This window comes from Pipra filicauda, unplaced genomic scaffold (genome assembly GCF_003945595.2).
Source record: "Pipra filicauda isolate LSUMZ 115617 unplaced genomic scaffold, ASM394559v2 scaffold35_size7292922_pilon, whole genome shotgun sequence".
NCBI classification, from domain to species: Eukaryota; Metazoa; Chordata; class Aves; order Passeriformes; family Pipridae; genus Pipra; species Pipra filicauda.
Window position 1 is genome coordinate 933,298 of NW_024104487.1, and position 15,951 is coordinate 949,248.

At 37.0% G+C, this 15,951-nt stretch overlaps 1 protein-coding gene across 6 annotated transcripts in view; it reads right to left on the reverse strand.

Annotated features, from left to right (window-relative positions):
* KDM4C (lysine demethylase 4C) overlaps positions 1 to 15,951 on the reverse strand; it is a 260,988-nt gene that overhangs the window by 15,528 nt on the left and 229,509 nt on the right. For all 6 annotated transcript variants that reach the window (XM_027752199.2, XM_039384505.1, XM_039384504.1 and 3 more), the window contains 2 exons: positions 15,005 to 15,190; positions 9,645 to 9,815 (listed from right to left, as the gene is read on the reverse strand). In XM_027752199.2, coding sequence (XP_027608000.2) covers positions 9,645 to 9,815; positions 15,005 to 15,190 — 357 coding nt within the window. The remainder of the gene's footprint in view (positions 1 to 9,644; positions 9,816 to 15,004; positions 15,191 to 15,951) is intronic.

Consider the following 15,951-nt stretch of genomic DNA (forward strand, 5'->3'; position numbering starts at 1 on the left):
ACTGAATCTTCTCTTACAAAATGAATATATACTTTCACAAAAGGAAACTGAAGACAAATTGGATCATGCATTCTTGAATAAATCAAAACATCTTACTTTCCATCCAGTTGCATTTCCTTTCAGCAAAGTATTAATAACACAAATACATGCACATAGCTAATTGATAGAAGCAGAATTGCCCAGAAAATCCAAACACATTGCAGAATGCAGCTTAAGATGACCAGGGTGGTACTGGGCATCACAATAAGGTGCAGTACAGAGAACACTGACAAAGCCTTAATTTGAGGTACAATATACTCTTACGGGACAAAACTCAATGTTCAGCAGTAGGAAGCTGAAGTTGCCAAGGATACCAGGACATCTGATTTGCTATGAAGAGCTGCTTTTATAGTGCAGCAGAAAATCCTTGCTTATGTTTACATTATAGTCAGATGAGACTGAGTCCTACACTACTTCCCTGTATCCTGCCCACTTGTATATTGGCTCCCAGTAAATCAGTTACAGTCAGATGACTAAAAAGAGCGGCTCATATGCTGCTCCTGCCCCTTCCTTAGGATGTAATATACTCATGAAGGAAAATGCTTCTTCTTCCAACACTTCCTCCCCTGCACCCCAGCAAGTCTAGAAATAATCTGCTTCTGATACACACAACAATTAGCATAAATTAATAAATCAAAAAATCCTACAATTCTTGGATTACCTCAGAAAAGAGGTGGGAAGTGAATTATCACTTGTACTCCACTCCATGCAGACCCTCCTCATCTCAATGGTTCCTGTACAATTCCAAGAATTTCACCCAGTTCCACCAGGCTTCATTGCACCTGTACTCATTGTGGTCCCAGACAAGGACATACACTCTCTTTGCAAACACAAGAAGCATTGTATAATATATCTGTCTCTCACGTCCCTCACTGCAAAGTCAGACATCTCACCATAAACTGCAAAGCAATGAATTATCTTCCATTTTGTTTCTCCAGCTGAGCTTTGGGGGCATTACCTGGAACTCATCTAAAACCATTCTTGATAAGGATCCATAAAGCATTCCATCATAAAGTGGAAAGGATATTATACAAGGAAATGTTGTCAAGATAATGCTTTTATTTGAGGCCTATATTCCATTGTATATTATTTTTTTTATGCTTATCTACTAAGTTGCTTGTCCTTCTGCTGTAATAGGAAACAAAAAAAACAAGAGCCACAGAAAAATCATTCCCATTCCCCATGATGGAGTATGGTGAAAGTAACTCCCTTAAATCAATACAGTTGTAGTACTGTAAAACAAGTTTTAGATTAGAATCAGAATATTGCATCTTCAGGAGTTAAACAGTGAAATGAACCCCTCCACTCTGCAGTCTCAGAACTTAGTCTTTGTTTTTGAAACAGTTTGATTTTAACTTAATAAGACCACAGGTTTAAAAACAGGAATTCATTGAGTTCGTATTCAGAAGATGCAAACAATTATGAGCATGTAAAAAGCACAGCATTCTGTGTTTCAGTACTTGTAAATCTAGTGCAAAAGTTCACAGTTACAAAAATGAGTTAAAATAAATTTCTCTGTTCACATGAACTCAAAGTAAATTCTTCAAAACACATATACATATTTAACTTACTGGAGTATTTCACAGATGAAGAATGAAAAATGCTATACAATTTATACAAATCTACCAAAACAGGAAAAGAATCCTAAGATTTTTTCCTCAGAGACATGTCATGTAGTTCTCAAACTTGCATTCCAGAATTTTTTTAGAATTGTCAGTCAATGAGCACACCACACAAACTGCAGAGTAGTAAATTCAGCTACACAGAAAACAATTTTCTAATGCTGCAAAAAAATAATTGTACCAGCCCAACATGAGTAGCATATTATTCAGCTCAGAGACTCAATGTTGTCCCAGCTAAGAATTTTTTTTAAGAAGTTGCTAAACTTATGATAATTCATTACATCTCTTTTCCCACGTCACACAACCAGGTCTGAGGACTTTTTGACCAAGTTTATTTTAAATCTATCCTCTAGTTACCTTCAGAAATACATTATTTTTCTATTTCACATTCTCAAAAATCACTGGTGATCGTGTGTGGAGTGCATTCAAAATCTACAGATTTCCCATAGAGTGCAAATTCAACAGTTCTAATTCCTTAGCAACTTTTACAGATTTGCATGCCATTATAACAAAACTGAACAATAAGTTATTATTGTATGTCAGAAGTCTAATGGATATTTCACAGATAAAAGGAGGCAGATAAGCACTACTATTCAAAACTTTGATTTGAACAAGTAGACAAGCAGAAATGAGTTGTCAGAAGAGATAAAGAGAGAAAAGTATATAGAAGAGAAACCACTGGAAAAAAATGCTGGAAACTAGTCAGGAGTTTAGCCATTTATAATGCCAGAAAAGGTTGATAGATGAAAAGTTATATACATCTACTTTGTAGGACAGGTTTTCAAAAGAACACAGCATCCTTTGGAAATTACTAGCGCTAGAATCAAAAGTTCTATTTTTTATATACAGGTGGACATTAATGGACTGTCAAGACTTATATACTAGTCCAGTATTTCCAAATGTCCATTGTTCAAGTTTTTCAAAAGCAGTAGCAAATGTATTAATATATATAGAAATTGAAAAGCTGATTGAGTGTCACATCTGCAGACATATACTTCTTGTACCAGTGAAAGTCAGTAGTTACAGATAAAATCATTAATGAGAAGTTCTTGTAAAGAAGTAAGATTTTGTTCTTGAAGCTACATTCTGAGCACTGACACGCACAACCCTCAAGAGTGAACTACCTTTTCTAAGCTGCACATGCAGAAAGTCCCACCTAGATAACAGAACATTACGGTTTTCCACTAACATTCCCTTTAGCTAGATTGGAGGAAATAAGTTTTAAAGAACCGTTCAGCTAAATCCCATTTGTTCTGCACCTCAAAGAAGGATGAAGTAAACCCGTTCTGTTTCTCATTTGTCTAATAATACCATTCTGGGGAAAATCTGCATTCAGCCTGACTCCTTCACCTGTAATTTACCCCAGTTAGTTCACCTCATCTTGGGTAACTACTAAGATTATAAATGTCCAAGCAGCTTCAAACCCTTGCCAGATATCCAGGCCAGGAAGGATCACTCAAAATCTCAGTAAGACCGCAATCATTAAGAAAGACAGGATAACTGGCATCTCTATACACACAGTATGTGTATACAGTAGAGTGTGGGTCATGGGATGTTGAAGCTTTTATTTCATAACTTCGTAGGGGTATAAAGTGAGCATTTGTTGCCTGGGTCAGAGGTGGAGGATTACATAGAGTTTTTTAATAATAGCTTTTCAAACTACATTGCTATCATACTGGCAACTAAAACCTGCCTTTTTTTTTAACAAAGAAAGCAGTGGATAACAATTTTAGATGCTGTGAAATTTAGGTACACACTGTAAGAAATTGTAGCCTTTGTGATAATTTCAGTGAAGTACTTTAGTTGTCACAGTCCTCAACAGCCCTATTCCTCCTTTCCCTGACAGTGGCAAATTTAAAGTGTTGACAGATACAGAAAGACAGAGCTTAATCTCCTCATTTTCTCTTCACACTGAAAGCTCTCTTGGGTCCATTGCCAGAGAAAGGTACTCAAAAAAGTATCAGCAACATTCTGTTAAGGATTCCAGGTATCACTGTTGGTGTGTTAAAAAATTCACTTGGTGGTGGTTTTTCATGCTTGAATTTTTCTCAAGAAAAGGTGGCATCCACCTAAAAAAACTAGTAGTCAAAAAAAAAAATAAAATCAATGAAGATGTTGGATGGAGTGATATGATACATGCAAAATGAACTGAAATCATCTCTGAACAGATAGCTTTAGCTGGAACTTGGAAAAAAAGGAGAGTTTACCACCTTTTGAAGAAGCAGCCGCCAGCTCAGGAGGACTACAAGGATGTCATGAGATTATTCAGGAAGAAAATCAGAAGGGATAAGGGCCAACTAGAACCTAATCTGTGTACTGATGTAAAAGACAATAAAAAATGTTTGTATAAACACATGCACAATAAAAGGAGGGCTAAGGAGAATCGCCATCCTTAATTGCATGCTAGAGGGAAACATAGTGACAAAGCATGAGGAAAGGATTGAGGTACTTAAGCCCTTCTTTGACTCAGTCTTTAATAGCAAGAACAGTTGCTCTGTGAGAACTCAGCACCCTGAGCTGGAAGACCAGGATGGGAAGGAGACTGAAGCCCCCATAATACACAGGGAAATGGTCACTGACATGCTACACCACTCAGATACACACAAGTCTGTGGGTCTGGATGGGATCAACCTAAGAGTACTGAGGAACCTGGTGGAAGAGCTTGATGAGACACTTTTCATCATTTACCAGAAGTCCTGGCAGACTGGGGAGATCTGAATTGAGTGGAGGTTGAAAAATGTTACAACCATCCACAAGAAAGACACTGAGGTGCTGGAGCAAGTCCAGAGAAGGGCAACAAAACTGGTGAAGGACCTGGAGCACAAGTCCTATAAGAAGCAGCTGAGGGATTTGGGGTTGTTTAGCCTGGAGAAAAGGAGGTGCAGAGGAGATATTATTGCTTTCTAGCACTATCTGAAAGGAGTAGCAAGGTGGGGTCAGTTCCTTCTCTCAGGTAACAAGGGACAAGATGAGAGAAAATGGCCTCAAGTTGCACTAGGTGAGGTTTAGATTAGAGATTAGGGACAATTTCTTCATCAAAAGGGTTATCGAGCACTGGAATAGGCTGCCCAAGAAAGTGGTTGAGTCAACAACCCTGGCTGTATTTAAAAGGTATGCAGAGGTGGCATTTATGGACATAGTTTAGTGGTGGTCTTGGCAGTGTTAGGTTAATGGTAGGACTCAACGACTTTAAAAGTCTTTTCTTACCTAAATGATTCTGTGAAAAATAATTCTCATTCCTGCTTTTGGCAGCTGCAATCGGAATGTCTTAACCTGAACTAATATATACTTCTTTCAAGAGGATGCTTTTTGGATTTTATCAGGATCTCAGAAAATTACTATAATGTGGTTCCACAAAAACCTCATGAACTCCTGAACACAGGACCAATTGTTCCTCCAAATACATCTCATATCCTCAACATTTAAGATGCTCTTGCTTGTAAGGAATATTTACAGGAGCATTCCATAACCTACAATATTATTTATGATGTTATTCAATTTATAGACTTAAATAAGTGAAGTCCATTTTGGGTTGTGGACATGACTACCCACAGACTAGCTTTACCTTTTTAATGGATAACCCCTACATTTATATACTTACTAGTAAACTAAAATACAATGTGGTTAACTGTCATGGAAGCAAGAGTAATTACACTCATTTTTTTCACCTAGTTTGCTTGATAACCACAAGGTGAAACCATATTGAAGAATTCTGTGTAAATTTGTCACTGAAAGACCAGGGCATTTAGTGGAGCAAGTGGCCTGGAAGGATGTTTACCACTTCAGGAGATATGTGCTCAGCATTCCCGTAATCAGAACTCTCTACAGACTCAAAGCATGCTTCACTCTGCAATTATCTTTTTTCTTCCTTGAAATCGATATAATTTGGTGGTATCTTTCTGCCCCCACCCATGTATACTGCAAAGTCTCCCTTGTTCTGCTGTCATTTTAATAAGGCAATATGGAAACAACTTCATCCACAGGTCTAATTCTAGCTTACATATTGTAGCAGTTTGAGCTACATTAGAAATCTAAAATCCAACTTCCAAGCTTCCCCTACCCCTTCTCAACAATTTATCCTAACACCGGAGAGAAACTTTCAGGTCAGAGGCTTCTGTAGGGGAAGGGGGAAGTATATACATTTATTTACACAAATAAATACTATACAAACTAAAGGCAACTATATATATATATATACATTACTATCAGTCAGTCCTTTCAAGCCCCTCCTTTAACTTTAGTCCAGGAGCAGCCTTTAAGGCTGATATGTAATACAGTCTTTTGCCGTGGGAGTGTTCTGGGCTCCTGAGCACTCCCTCCTCACCAAATTCCAGCAGTTTGTTGTAGTCTCTCTTCCTCATGAAGTCTGAGAAAATAGCTTTGAGTCCTTGCTCTCCTGCTGCTGGTGATCTCTCCCTCTCAGTGTCCCACCTCAGTTCGTAAGCTGCTGCAGCGTAGCTTATCAAGCGTACGCGTCCTGGAATCTTCATTCCTCTAAGTCAGTTTTTGGCTGCCTCCGGTCAGCTTCGGCAGGCAACTCCCGAGCCTCTCTTGGCCTGTCTCCAATTTCGCCTGGGACTCCTCTCCCGAGCGCCGGGCCTACCTCCACGGCCCAGTCTCCTGGCTCAGCTCCAACGCTGAGCCCTTCCTCCACTCACAGTGGAGGGAAAGAAAAGCCTCCCTCTAAAGCTTCACTGCAGAAAAGGAGGGGGAAGAAGGCTTGGCTGCAAAGCCTGCCTCTCTTCTCTTACCTCAGGTGCTGTGAATCTCTTCCTTCACAGCATACACTCCAAATGCTGACTCTAATTCTAGCCAAAGGCTGAGCTGGGGGGTCACAGGGCTCCCCTCTCCCCACCGGAGGGGATGAGAGGGAGCCCAGCCACCCCTGGCCTTGTCCACCTACACGCCGCAGACACCAACAGCAAAACAACCAAGACTGCAATGCCAACCATTTCCAGTGCTGTGATATACGATTTTGAGCAGAAGCGAACGACTTGAGTGGTGATTGGCTCTCCAGGGAACACTGTCCTGGCACCCAATCACCTCTGAGCCCCTCGAACTCTCAAGGGGGGCCAATTTCAAACTATGACACATATATATGCATATATATTTTAATTATATTTGCTGTTAAGGCATCTTGACCACCACAATATATACAAAACCAAATACAACTCCTTGCTATATACCCAGAGTAATAATTTCTAGCAATCTCCTAAGATATGCCAGTGGAGATAAGTCCATCAGGTATCAACAGGAGGAAAAAAATTAAAAAAAGGACTGTGGGACACTCTCCCTAAATGAGCAGGCCAAAGAACTGAAAAATTTCCTGATGCATACTCTGTGTACTGACCTCTGTCCTGCTGGACAGGGCAGTACTCCTCTTGAGCTAAGCTAGGGGCTCTGTGACAAGTTATGGAGCATTAGTACTTTAAGAAGTGGCCAGTGGCACACACGCATGCTGTCTGCTGGTAGCAGTTACTCAGGATTGCAGCATAGGCACTCTCTACTTGTGTGCATGCATTGTTAAACTAACTGCTAAACTTGTCATCTCACCTCCTTTAAGATACAACACACTAGCCCCATCACTGCAGTCTTCCCATGAATTACAAGAGGAAGCTGTCCTGCTGTTGCTTCCAGAAAAAAAATGTTATCCATATACTTCTTTGCACCCTCTTATACCTGCTGGGTTGAAGGAAAACTGACTGGTTAGCACAACAAAAAGCCAACTCATGGGTTTAAACCAAATAATTGAGGAGTGATGAGTCTAAGAAATTCTGACAAGGTAGAAATCAGGTATAGCACCCAAGCAATAAGTAAGGTTGAAATAAAAAAATCTAAATATCTATGCCTATAGCTAACACTTACACTTAAAAACCTCCCACATGATATATTTGGCAAATGCTAACACAAACCAAGAGAAATACCTATGAGAAGACAACAATGTATACCCTGCTTTGGTTGCTATTGAATGCAAACAGAGTTCCATGAAGCTTCGAGACTGAACTTTGCCTGCTTCCTGTTTTCCTCCTTAAAAATAAATCACTCTGTCTGAACATTGGAATTCTGGTCTATTGTGAGCTGAGCTGAAATTATGTAGTGGATTCAGCACATACTGGAAAAGCAGAAAGCTCCTGCTATCTTTGTGAGCTAGTTAAAAAGTGAAAACAGATTAGAAAAATAAGTTCTTCAATAGGCAGCAACATTGCTTTCACACCAGATTTGATGAATAAGTCCTCCCAGAGGCACTAACACCTGATTCACACATTGCATGGATTAGTAAGTTTTAGTCTGGGAAGAAGAAAAAACATTTTTTCCCCTTCCAGTAACTGCTGCAGGTATATTATCTAATGAAAACACAACAAGATTTCTCTAAGGAATGTGAAATTCGTTTGGTGTTTCCATCAAACAATTATATGTTGTTCATCCACTATCTGAGAAGCACTGAGGCATATCCAGACCTGATTACATTTATTCTTAGCTCCAGATCAGACTCCCCCACTAGGGCAGTAAGCAGTTTCTCATCTCTACCTTACCAGATCCTTGATGCAGGCATTAACAAAAGAGGGGTTTCTAATAACAATACAGCCACATTTACTTAATATCTTGATCATCCTAAATCAGAATGTCTTTGATCATTAATGGAGCCTTTTGGAGTGTTGTGAATTAAAGGATAAATTTTCAAAGGCATGTAAGAGAAATTTACTGACTGACTTCTATTCAGACCAGTGGGAGGTAAACAGCTCAATCCCTGTTATGAAATGTACCCTTTCAAATACCATATTTTCAAAAGGCATCATATTTTTCAATAACTAAGAAACTTTTAAGAACAACAGCATCATTTCCACTGATGTATCTGTCAGTTAATGCTACTTCTAGGAAAACATCAGGCGTTCAGAAAACAGAAGAGTCCAGAGATTTTCACAGGAGAAAAATACGGAGTGCTGCTGGGAATTGTGCCCCTTGAGCTGCAGAGCATGCATTCTTCGGCACCGCTGAGAATGCCAAACTCTTCCCCTTTACATACAGAACAGGACACAGGGCTAAGCGAAAAGTGGTCCTGCAACAACAAACAGCACTTTTGCATACCAGTGTTCCCTGGAGGTTCTAACTCTTAGAGATTATTACCAGAAGATACGTGAAAAAATATCAGCTCAGCCCAAAAAACGCTCATAGGATCATGAAGGTGAAAAAGGATGAGAGTCATATCATGAGAAAGATGCCAAAGGGCACCCGACGGACACCACAAAGCTTAGCATCCAATGGATTCATTGCAAACATGCAGGGAAACAGAATCTTTCCCAACTGTCTGCAAATTTTGTTCATATGTGCCAAATGCACAATGTAGTTCTTAGTTATGAGAAACATGGTAGTTTATGTAAGTGCATAAGGGAAATCAAAATCTCAGTTGCTTTTTGAAAATGTAATAAACTACACTACACATAGATAAACTATCTTCTCCCTGATGATTTTTATCATGAATAATGTAATCTCACAAACTAAACATCAGAAGGTGTAAACAAGTTGTTGGAACAGATTCTTGAGAGGTATTCTTCACATTACAGCAGTTTTCTATTCTGCAAGGAATTTTTACAATTTATCTCTTAGTGACAGAGAAGGATATATGGAATTCCCTCTCTCATATCTTTTATTAAATACATATTTCTTATTTAATTAAAAGATTTTATAAGATTACTTTTGATTCATTTGGTCAAATGGTAAAGACTAATTAGAACAACCAAGGTTTGGAAGCCCATTAGAAAATAATCATTCTCAGCAGTTAAAGTAATAAACATGAACTGAATATTAAGAAGTCATTTCCTCAAGGTCAAAAGATGTAGTTCAAGAGGTTCCCAATCTCTAATTTAAAAAAGAAAAACAATCAAAATCAGGAAAAAAAAAACCAAAAACCAAGCAAACAAAAAACCCAAAACCATAAACCAAGAAAACAAACCGGAACTAATAGGTATCTGAGAAAGTACTTACTACAATGTCTTCAGGAAAAGTATCCAGACTGAAAGAGCCATCATCAAACATTATTTCATAGAAAAGCTGAGATGTCACTCCCACCACTCTGCAGCTATAGTATCGTGTATTTCTATGTTTTGTGATGACTGTCTGTCCAACTCTAATGGTCTTCTCAGATGCTTTAGGTCTCTTGAAGAAAGAAAGAATTTAAAAGAGAAGGTAAATTTACCAGGGTCAAAATAGGATTGATAACAGTTCACCACTCAGCACAAAAACTGCAAATGCAAATCAGTTTCATTCAATCAAGATCACCCCAATTTCTTTCACATAAAAAGTTTCTCCATTTTGTTAGAAAACAAGTGACATCTGAAGAATACCAAATCACAGCATATTTTTGCCACTGATGCCTTCTAACTTTTCTGAATTAGATCAATAATACAAAATTAGCAATATTTGTAAAATTTATTTATAGAATAATTTGTAGAAATTTTTTGAAGACATAAGATGTGATGAACCTAGAGCATGGTCTTGAATTTTTGTTTTAAATTATGGGATTTTGAGGTACTGGATCCCAGTATGATTCTACATAATAGCTTAATAGTTTGCCAAATGGGACGCAATAACTAAATGCATATCCTGTTCTTGCCAGAGCTTTCTACAGCAGTGTATTGGAGAAACTTCTTAACCCATACTATGCAGAACTTTTGCTTTAAAACTTCAACGGCACTGACCACCCTTCATCATGTATTTACATAGTATATCAGTAATAATATTTTTTTTTCATTTCTCAATTGTAATTCCCCCTGGGGCTAGTTATATCAATCTGAAGACTGGCAGGGTTGTTAAACTATGCAAAAATTCTACATCAATAACTGCTTGATGGATTCTATAAATGTAAAAAGAACAGAACCTTGTAAGTGAGCAATTGCTCAACAAGCTCACATTATGCAGACAACTGTTACATCTCAGCTTCCAACTATTGTATCCCCACAACCTGTCAACTTTAAAAGCAACCTTCTTCACCAGGAAAAATAAAATCATTATCTTCTCATCTTAATAACACATACTTCTTCCTTTTGATCTTGATTGTCTATTCAATATGTCACAAAGGTTCATTTATTTATGCAGAAGTGAGCTATTGTGAGTTTGGCTATACCTGAACAATTGAGCTTTTCTGCTAATGTAAGATAAAGGGCATATGCACTGGTATATATAAGCATAAAACACTTCTTATTAGATATGTTTCTATAAACTGCATGAAAATGCTTTATACACTATATACATTAAAGTAATTACCAAATTTCCTAGCACTGCCTTTCAAACCTTCAAAAGCAGTGCATTCTTCAGTTAGTATAAGAATTTTGAAATTGTCTTATGAAAATCTGGAAAATGCTACTAGCTATAGGATTTTTATCACTAATATCAAAGAGAACCAAAACCAGCATCACTTCTTTTTGTAAAATTTCAAGTATTAGCAGTATGGTGAATGCTTCAGGGGAAGAGGAAAAACACACCCTAAACTTGAAGACTTCCATTTTTGCAACGACTGTCGTCACTGTCGAGCCTCTTTCCTGGACTTATTTATGGGATTTAGAATTTTTAAACCTCTCCGCTCCTGCAAACTAAGGGCATACCAAGTACAAATATTCTGTACCATTTCTACAGGCAGTGCACTAAGTCTCTGTGCCAGAGCTCTGCCTGTCATACGCATTTGGAGGATTTAGTTGAGGTCACCTCAGATAGTAAAACCCAATGATGTTCCTAAAGCATTTACCAAGTTTACCTACAAATAATGTTCTGAGCATACTCAGAAATTATTTAACCTTTGCATGTATAAAAAATTATTTCCTCCTCATTTTACCTGTCTATAGTCAGACTAAGTAGAAGAATTAACTACATAAATAGCAATTGACTGGTATTATTAAAAGTGTGATAAAATATCAATTAGCATGTTTTATTCAATCTTGAAACATATGTAAACATACACGTACATTTACCTTTCAATTCTTGACTTCAGCCTACTCAGCTGTTGGGGGCAGGGGAGTGGATCAGATGTAAACTAAAGACTATTAATTGATTTATTTATATGAAATAATAGAAGAAGTATTGTATTATAGAAACACAAGGAGATATAGTTCTATTAAAAGGCTTAAATCTTCTCTGAAAGAAGATGTAACTCTTCAGAGAAGTTGGAGGGCAAACTATAATATTTTAAGAGACAATATAGATTCCTTTAATGATAAAATATTCAGAGAAGGAATGCCGTTTCTCATTAAAAAAATAGTAAAACCAAGAAATGCATTCTAGCTCAAGGAGAAGATTATTTCTTAGTATGTTATCTTGGTAGGATTGTAGATTTATTTCTCAGAGAAAAACATTCACAAGCGCACTCTGTAATTGATTGCATGTCCCAGAAAACATTTCCTGACAGAAAATCTTAAGAATTTATTGATGTTAAGAATGTCACTTTTGATCAGAAAGGACAGCTGTTATGTAAAGGAGTCTATCAGATTAAAGAAACAGCTGTGGTAGTAACCAGATTATTGAGAAAGTTGTGGTTTAAAAAGTATGATTTTCTTTAATGGTATGAAAGCCAAGGATGAACTAAGATAGTGGCAGAAATACAGAAAACAACCAGATACAAAGAAAAAAAGCTAATCTCCCTTTCTGTGTGCAAACTTCAAAACAATAGGAGGTAAAATTACTTTCTCCTTCATTTTCTGCATGGCAGTACACAAAACCCTTGTTAAATACATAAACTATGTATATATGAATTCATAATAACTATCATGAAATAGGTATCTAATGTATATCTAAATACCTAGAAACTTTTTCGGGAGAGGATCCTCAAAAGTCTGAGATTTACTTGATACAGGAGTATAACTCTCATATCATCATTTACTCCTTGGAACTCCAATTTAGGCACAGAAACTATGCATGATATTTCAAAAATACGCCAGCTCATGATTTTTGAATGACATGCCCTTCTGAAGGCATGCCTTCATCTCTCTGAAATGTTCAGGGGCTGGCAGTAGTTAGCAGACAGTGGCAAACAATGCATTACTCAGTTTTTCACTAGGAAAAGAATCTACAGCTTCCCCTTGACAGCACCCCTTCATTCCATGTCTGCTAGAGAGGCTAAGAGCTGGTTAATAGTAGAAGATAATTTTAAATAGCTCCAAAAGTAGCAACAGCAGGGTTTTGGCACCCCCTGTCTTTGCCCTTTCTAAAGACCATTAGTCTTTCAACATAACTGGGGCTGCCTAGATAGCCTCTTCTGTTCACAATTTCCAAATGAAACATCAGCTCCGGGCATACGCTTGTCTCCAGCCAGCTTTCCCTGATCCTCAGTGCTGTCTTTGCTAATCTTATATGAATCCTTCAGGAGGTTTTTTGAGTGGCTTTGAAAAGGTATTTTTGGTTTGGTTTTTTTTCCCCTGTTAGAATAGTTGCATACAACTTCTTTTTCTCATTTTCTTGTGTATGAATGAGTTCTTTTAACCAAAACGAATCCATGCTTTTAAGCAAGGAAGCTAAAACAACAGCAAAAAAAAAAAGTTCATTACTATACCTAATGGTGAAGAGCAATGTAATTTCTGCTTGAAGGAATAGCTAATAGCTAAGAAAAGCATAACAAGAAAATCAATGGTGAAAAAACTTCCAAAGGCTTAAACATGTGATTAGATTAATTATTCAAAAGACAGAGTATAAAACTAAGCATGTAAAAACATATGGCAACCTCCTTTGTCTCAGGAGTAAGTTAAGAATTTTACAGAAAAAGATTCTTTAACAAAGCATTTGATCTTTCCAAATTTTGGCCCACTTAAAAACACAAAAGCATAATTTTTCTTTCTCTTCTGCAAACCTGATTTTTATTTGAACCACGGGGGAAAAAAGGTAATAATACCAGATTTTTTTCAAAAATGTTGGTGCTAAGTTTCAGGAAAGGATATAGTAGTCCCATTCCAAGCTACTTTGAATGTCCTTCACACAAGCTCTTAAACAGTAGCTACATAAAATCCTGTTTCCCCATAGTTGGTGGCTTTTTTTTCTTTGACACGACTTAATACAGGTCAAGCAAATCACTAAGAAAACATGTAATTAATGGAACTGATGCAACTCCCACTATCTTGAGTATAAAGACTTGTCTCAAACAAATATTAGAAAACATTTTGGAAGAACAGCCCTATTTTTACTGGCCATGATTTTAATCCAGTAATTTTGAACTAATGATAATGTTTTAAAAAAACCCGAGGAAATACCTTAAGTTGCCTGTACAGACAGAGGTTTAAGTTTGTTTGTTTGTTTGTTTTTCAAACCAAACTCATTTTCCTGAAAAATGTTTGAAGAAACTAAAACCATATCAAGTGTACGGGTTTAACATGTTCATACATTCTGGAAAACAAAAATATTCAAAAAATTTAACAGTTCCACGTAAATTTTATATAGGCATACACAATATATCTCCCTTTCAAAGAACAACCTGCAGATTGAACACTCAAGACTGATTACTCTAGTTGGGAGGCATTAAATTTTACTACACTCAAAACACAATCTTACTCTTCAGTAGTCTTGTCATTAAGACCAAGGATTCACTGACAAGCACTAGAAAGACCAATATATATTATACAGACATTACCTGGGTTTATGTCTTTCAATTCTAATGCATAAAGGAGAAAAAAAATCTGCAACTTGACTAACTTATCAAGCTCTTTCCTTAATAAGACCATGTGAAGACCTTCTAGTTTGATAGGAAATAAAATATAGTTTTAAAAGCCCATGATAAACGGTAAGAGTTCTCTCTTAACTGAGATAGTAACCATTTAAATAAAAGACATTAAAGTAATTCTTCATGTGTCTCATCTAAAATTAAAAGGTTCCTCCTCAGCACAGGATAGAAATAAAAAGGCAGTCATAACATGAATTTTCATAGCATGCCAGTGTTACTTTGCCAGATGACAGAATAATTATAATCGGGTATTTTCAAAAGACTGTTTGGCTGCAGAACAAAGATCTTACATATACACCATATCCATTATCTCACTGGATCTGTGAGTATTTGCAAGATGTTATGATCTGAGTATTTATAATACACTTCAGGCTAACAAAACAAGAGAACTCAGGGATTTGTTCTGGCTGTCAAAACAATATATTCAAAAAGGACTTTAGTGCAAACCTGTTAGGCATATCAGGTATCACTTCTCCCAGGTAACAGCATAAGAAAAAATTTTTAAGATGTAATAGATTGCAATGTATGGAAATATGACAGCCAGAACTATTATAATACATAGTGCAGATCCTTTCTTCCGTTTTCTCTGGAAACATTACTTTAATTCTGAAATTCCATTTTTTAACAAATAATGAAACACATTCCTTACCACATTGTGGTTCTTCTTGTGCCTGAAACATGTCATGTAGACAACAAATGGCCAGTCATCAGGTTCCATCAGCACTCCTGCAGCATGGGCACAGGTAACATGGAAGGATGTTGTGCAGTGTCCATATGAACACTGAATGCAGGCACCAGAGATCTTCTTAACTCTCTGTCTGCAGAAGATACATTTCTGTAGAAGCAAAATAAACAGAATATTTACTGCACTACTCCAACTCCATTCACTTCTGCAAGTAACTCAAGGACTAAAAAGTTATTTGTGATTTACTGACTACATTTTATACCTTGCAGTATGCCCAGCAAAACAAAAAGCATTTATGAATTACAAGGTAACTTAGCAATATGATAATTAATACATAGCACTTTTGCCTTTTTGCATAAATTTGAAGTGTTCCAGTGCTATAGAGATCAAACTGATAGACAGCTATTTAAAATTTTAAATTCCATACTTTGAAAATTAACCTACTCCTCCTAAAATAGGTATAACGAAAAACCCACATATGATTCTGCAAAAAACAACAGAAAGACTCAAAAATAAAGAAAAGAGAAATGTAGGGCTAAAGAGGACTTCCATGTATCATTTAACTTAGCCCCCTACTTTGAAGCTGGACTAAATATATATGTAGACAGTCTTTGGGAGATGGCTAATCTAACGTGTTCAGGAAAGAGTTTCTACAACATCCTAAGACAGCCTGTTATGGTGGATAGATCTCTTCTAAGCTAGAGATGTTGCCTTTATCTCAAGTCTTTGCAGAATTCCACAGCTGAAGGCTGCTCTTACGCCCTTTCTTATTTTTTAGTCCAGTTTTCATTGGTTGTGTATTGAATATAATGTTGACACAGTACGCTGTATTCCCCCATGTCAGAAATCAAAGTTTCATGTCAACAGCTTCACTGGTATCAAGACTGACTTTTTTCCCTTTTACCAAGTGA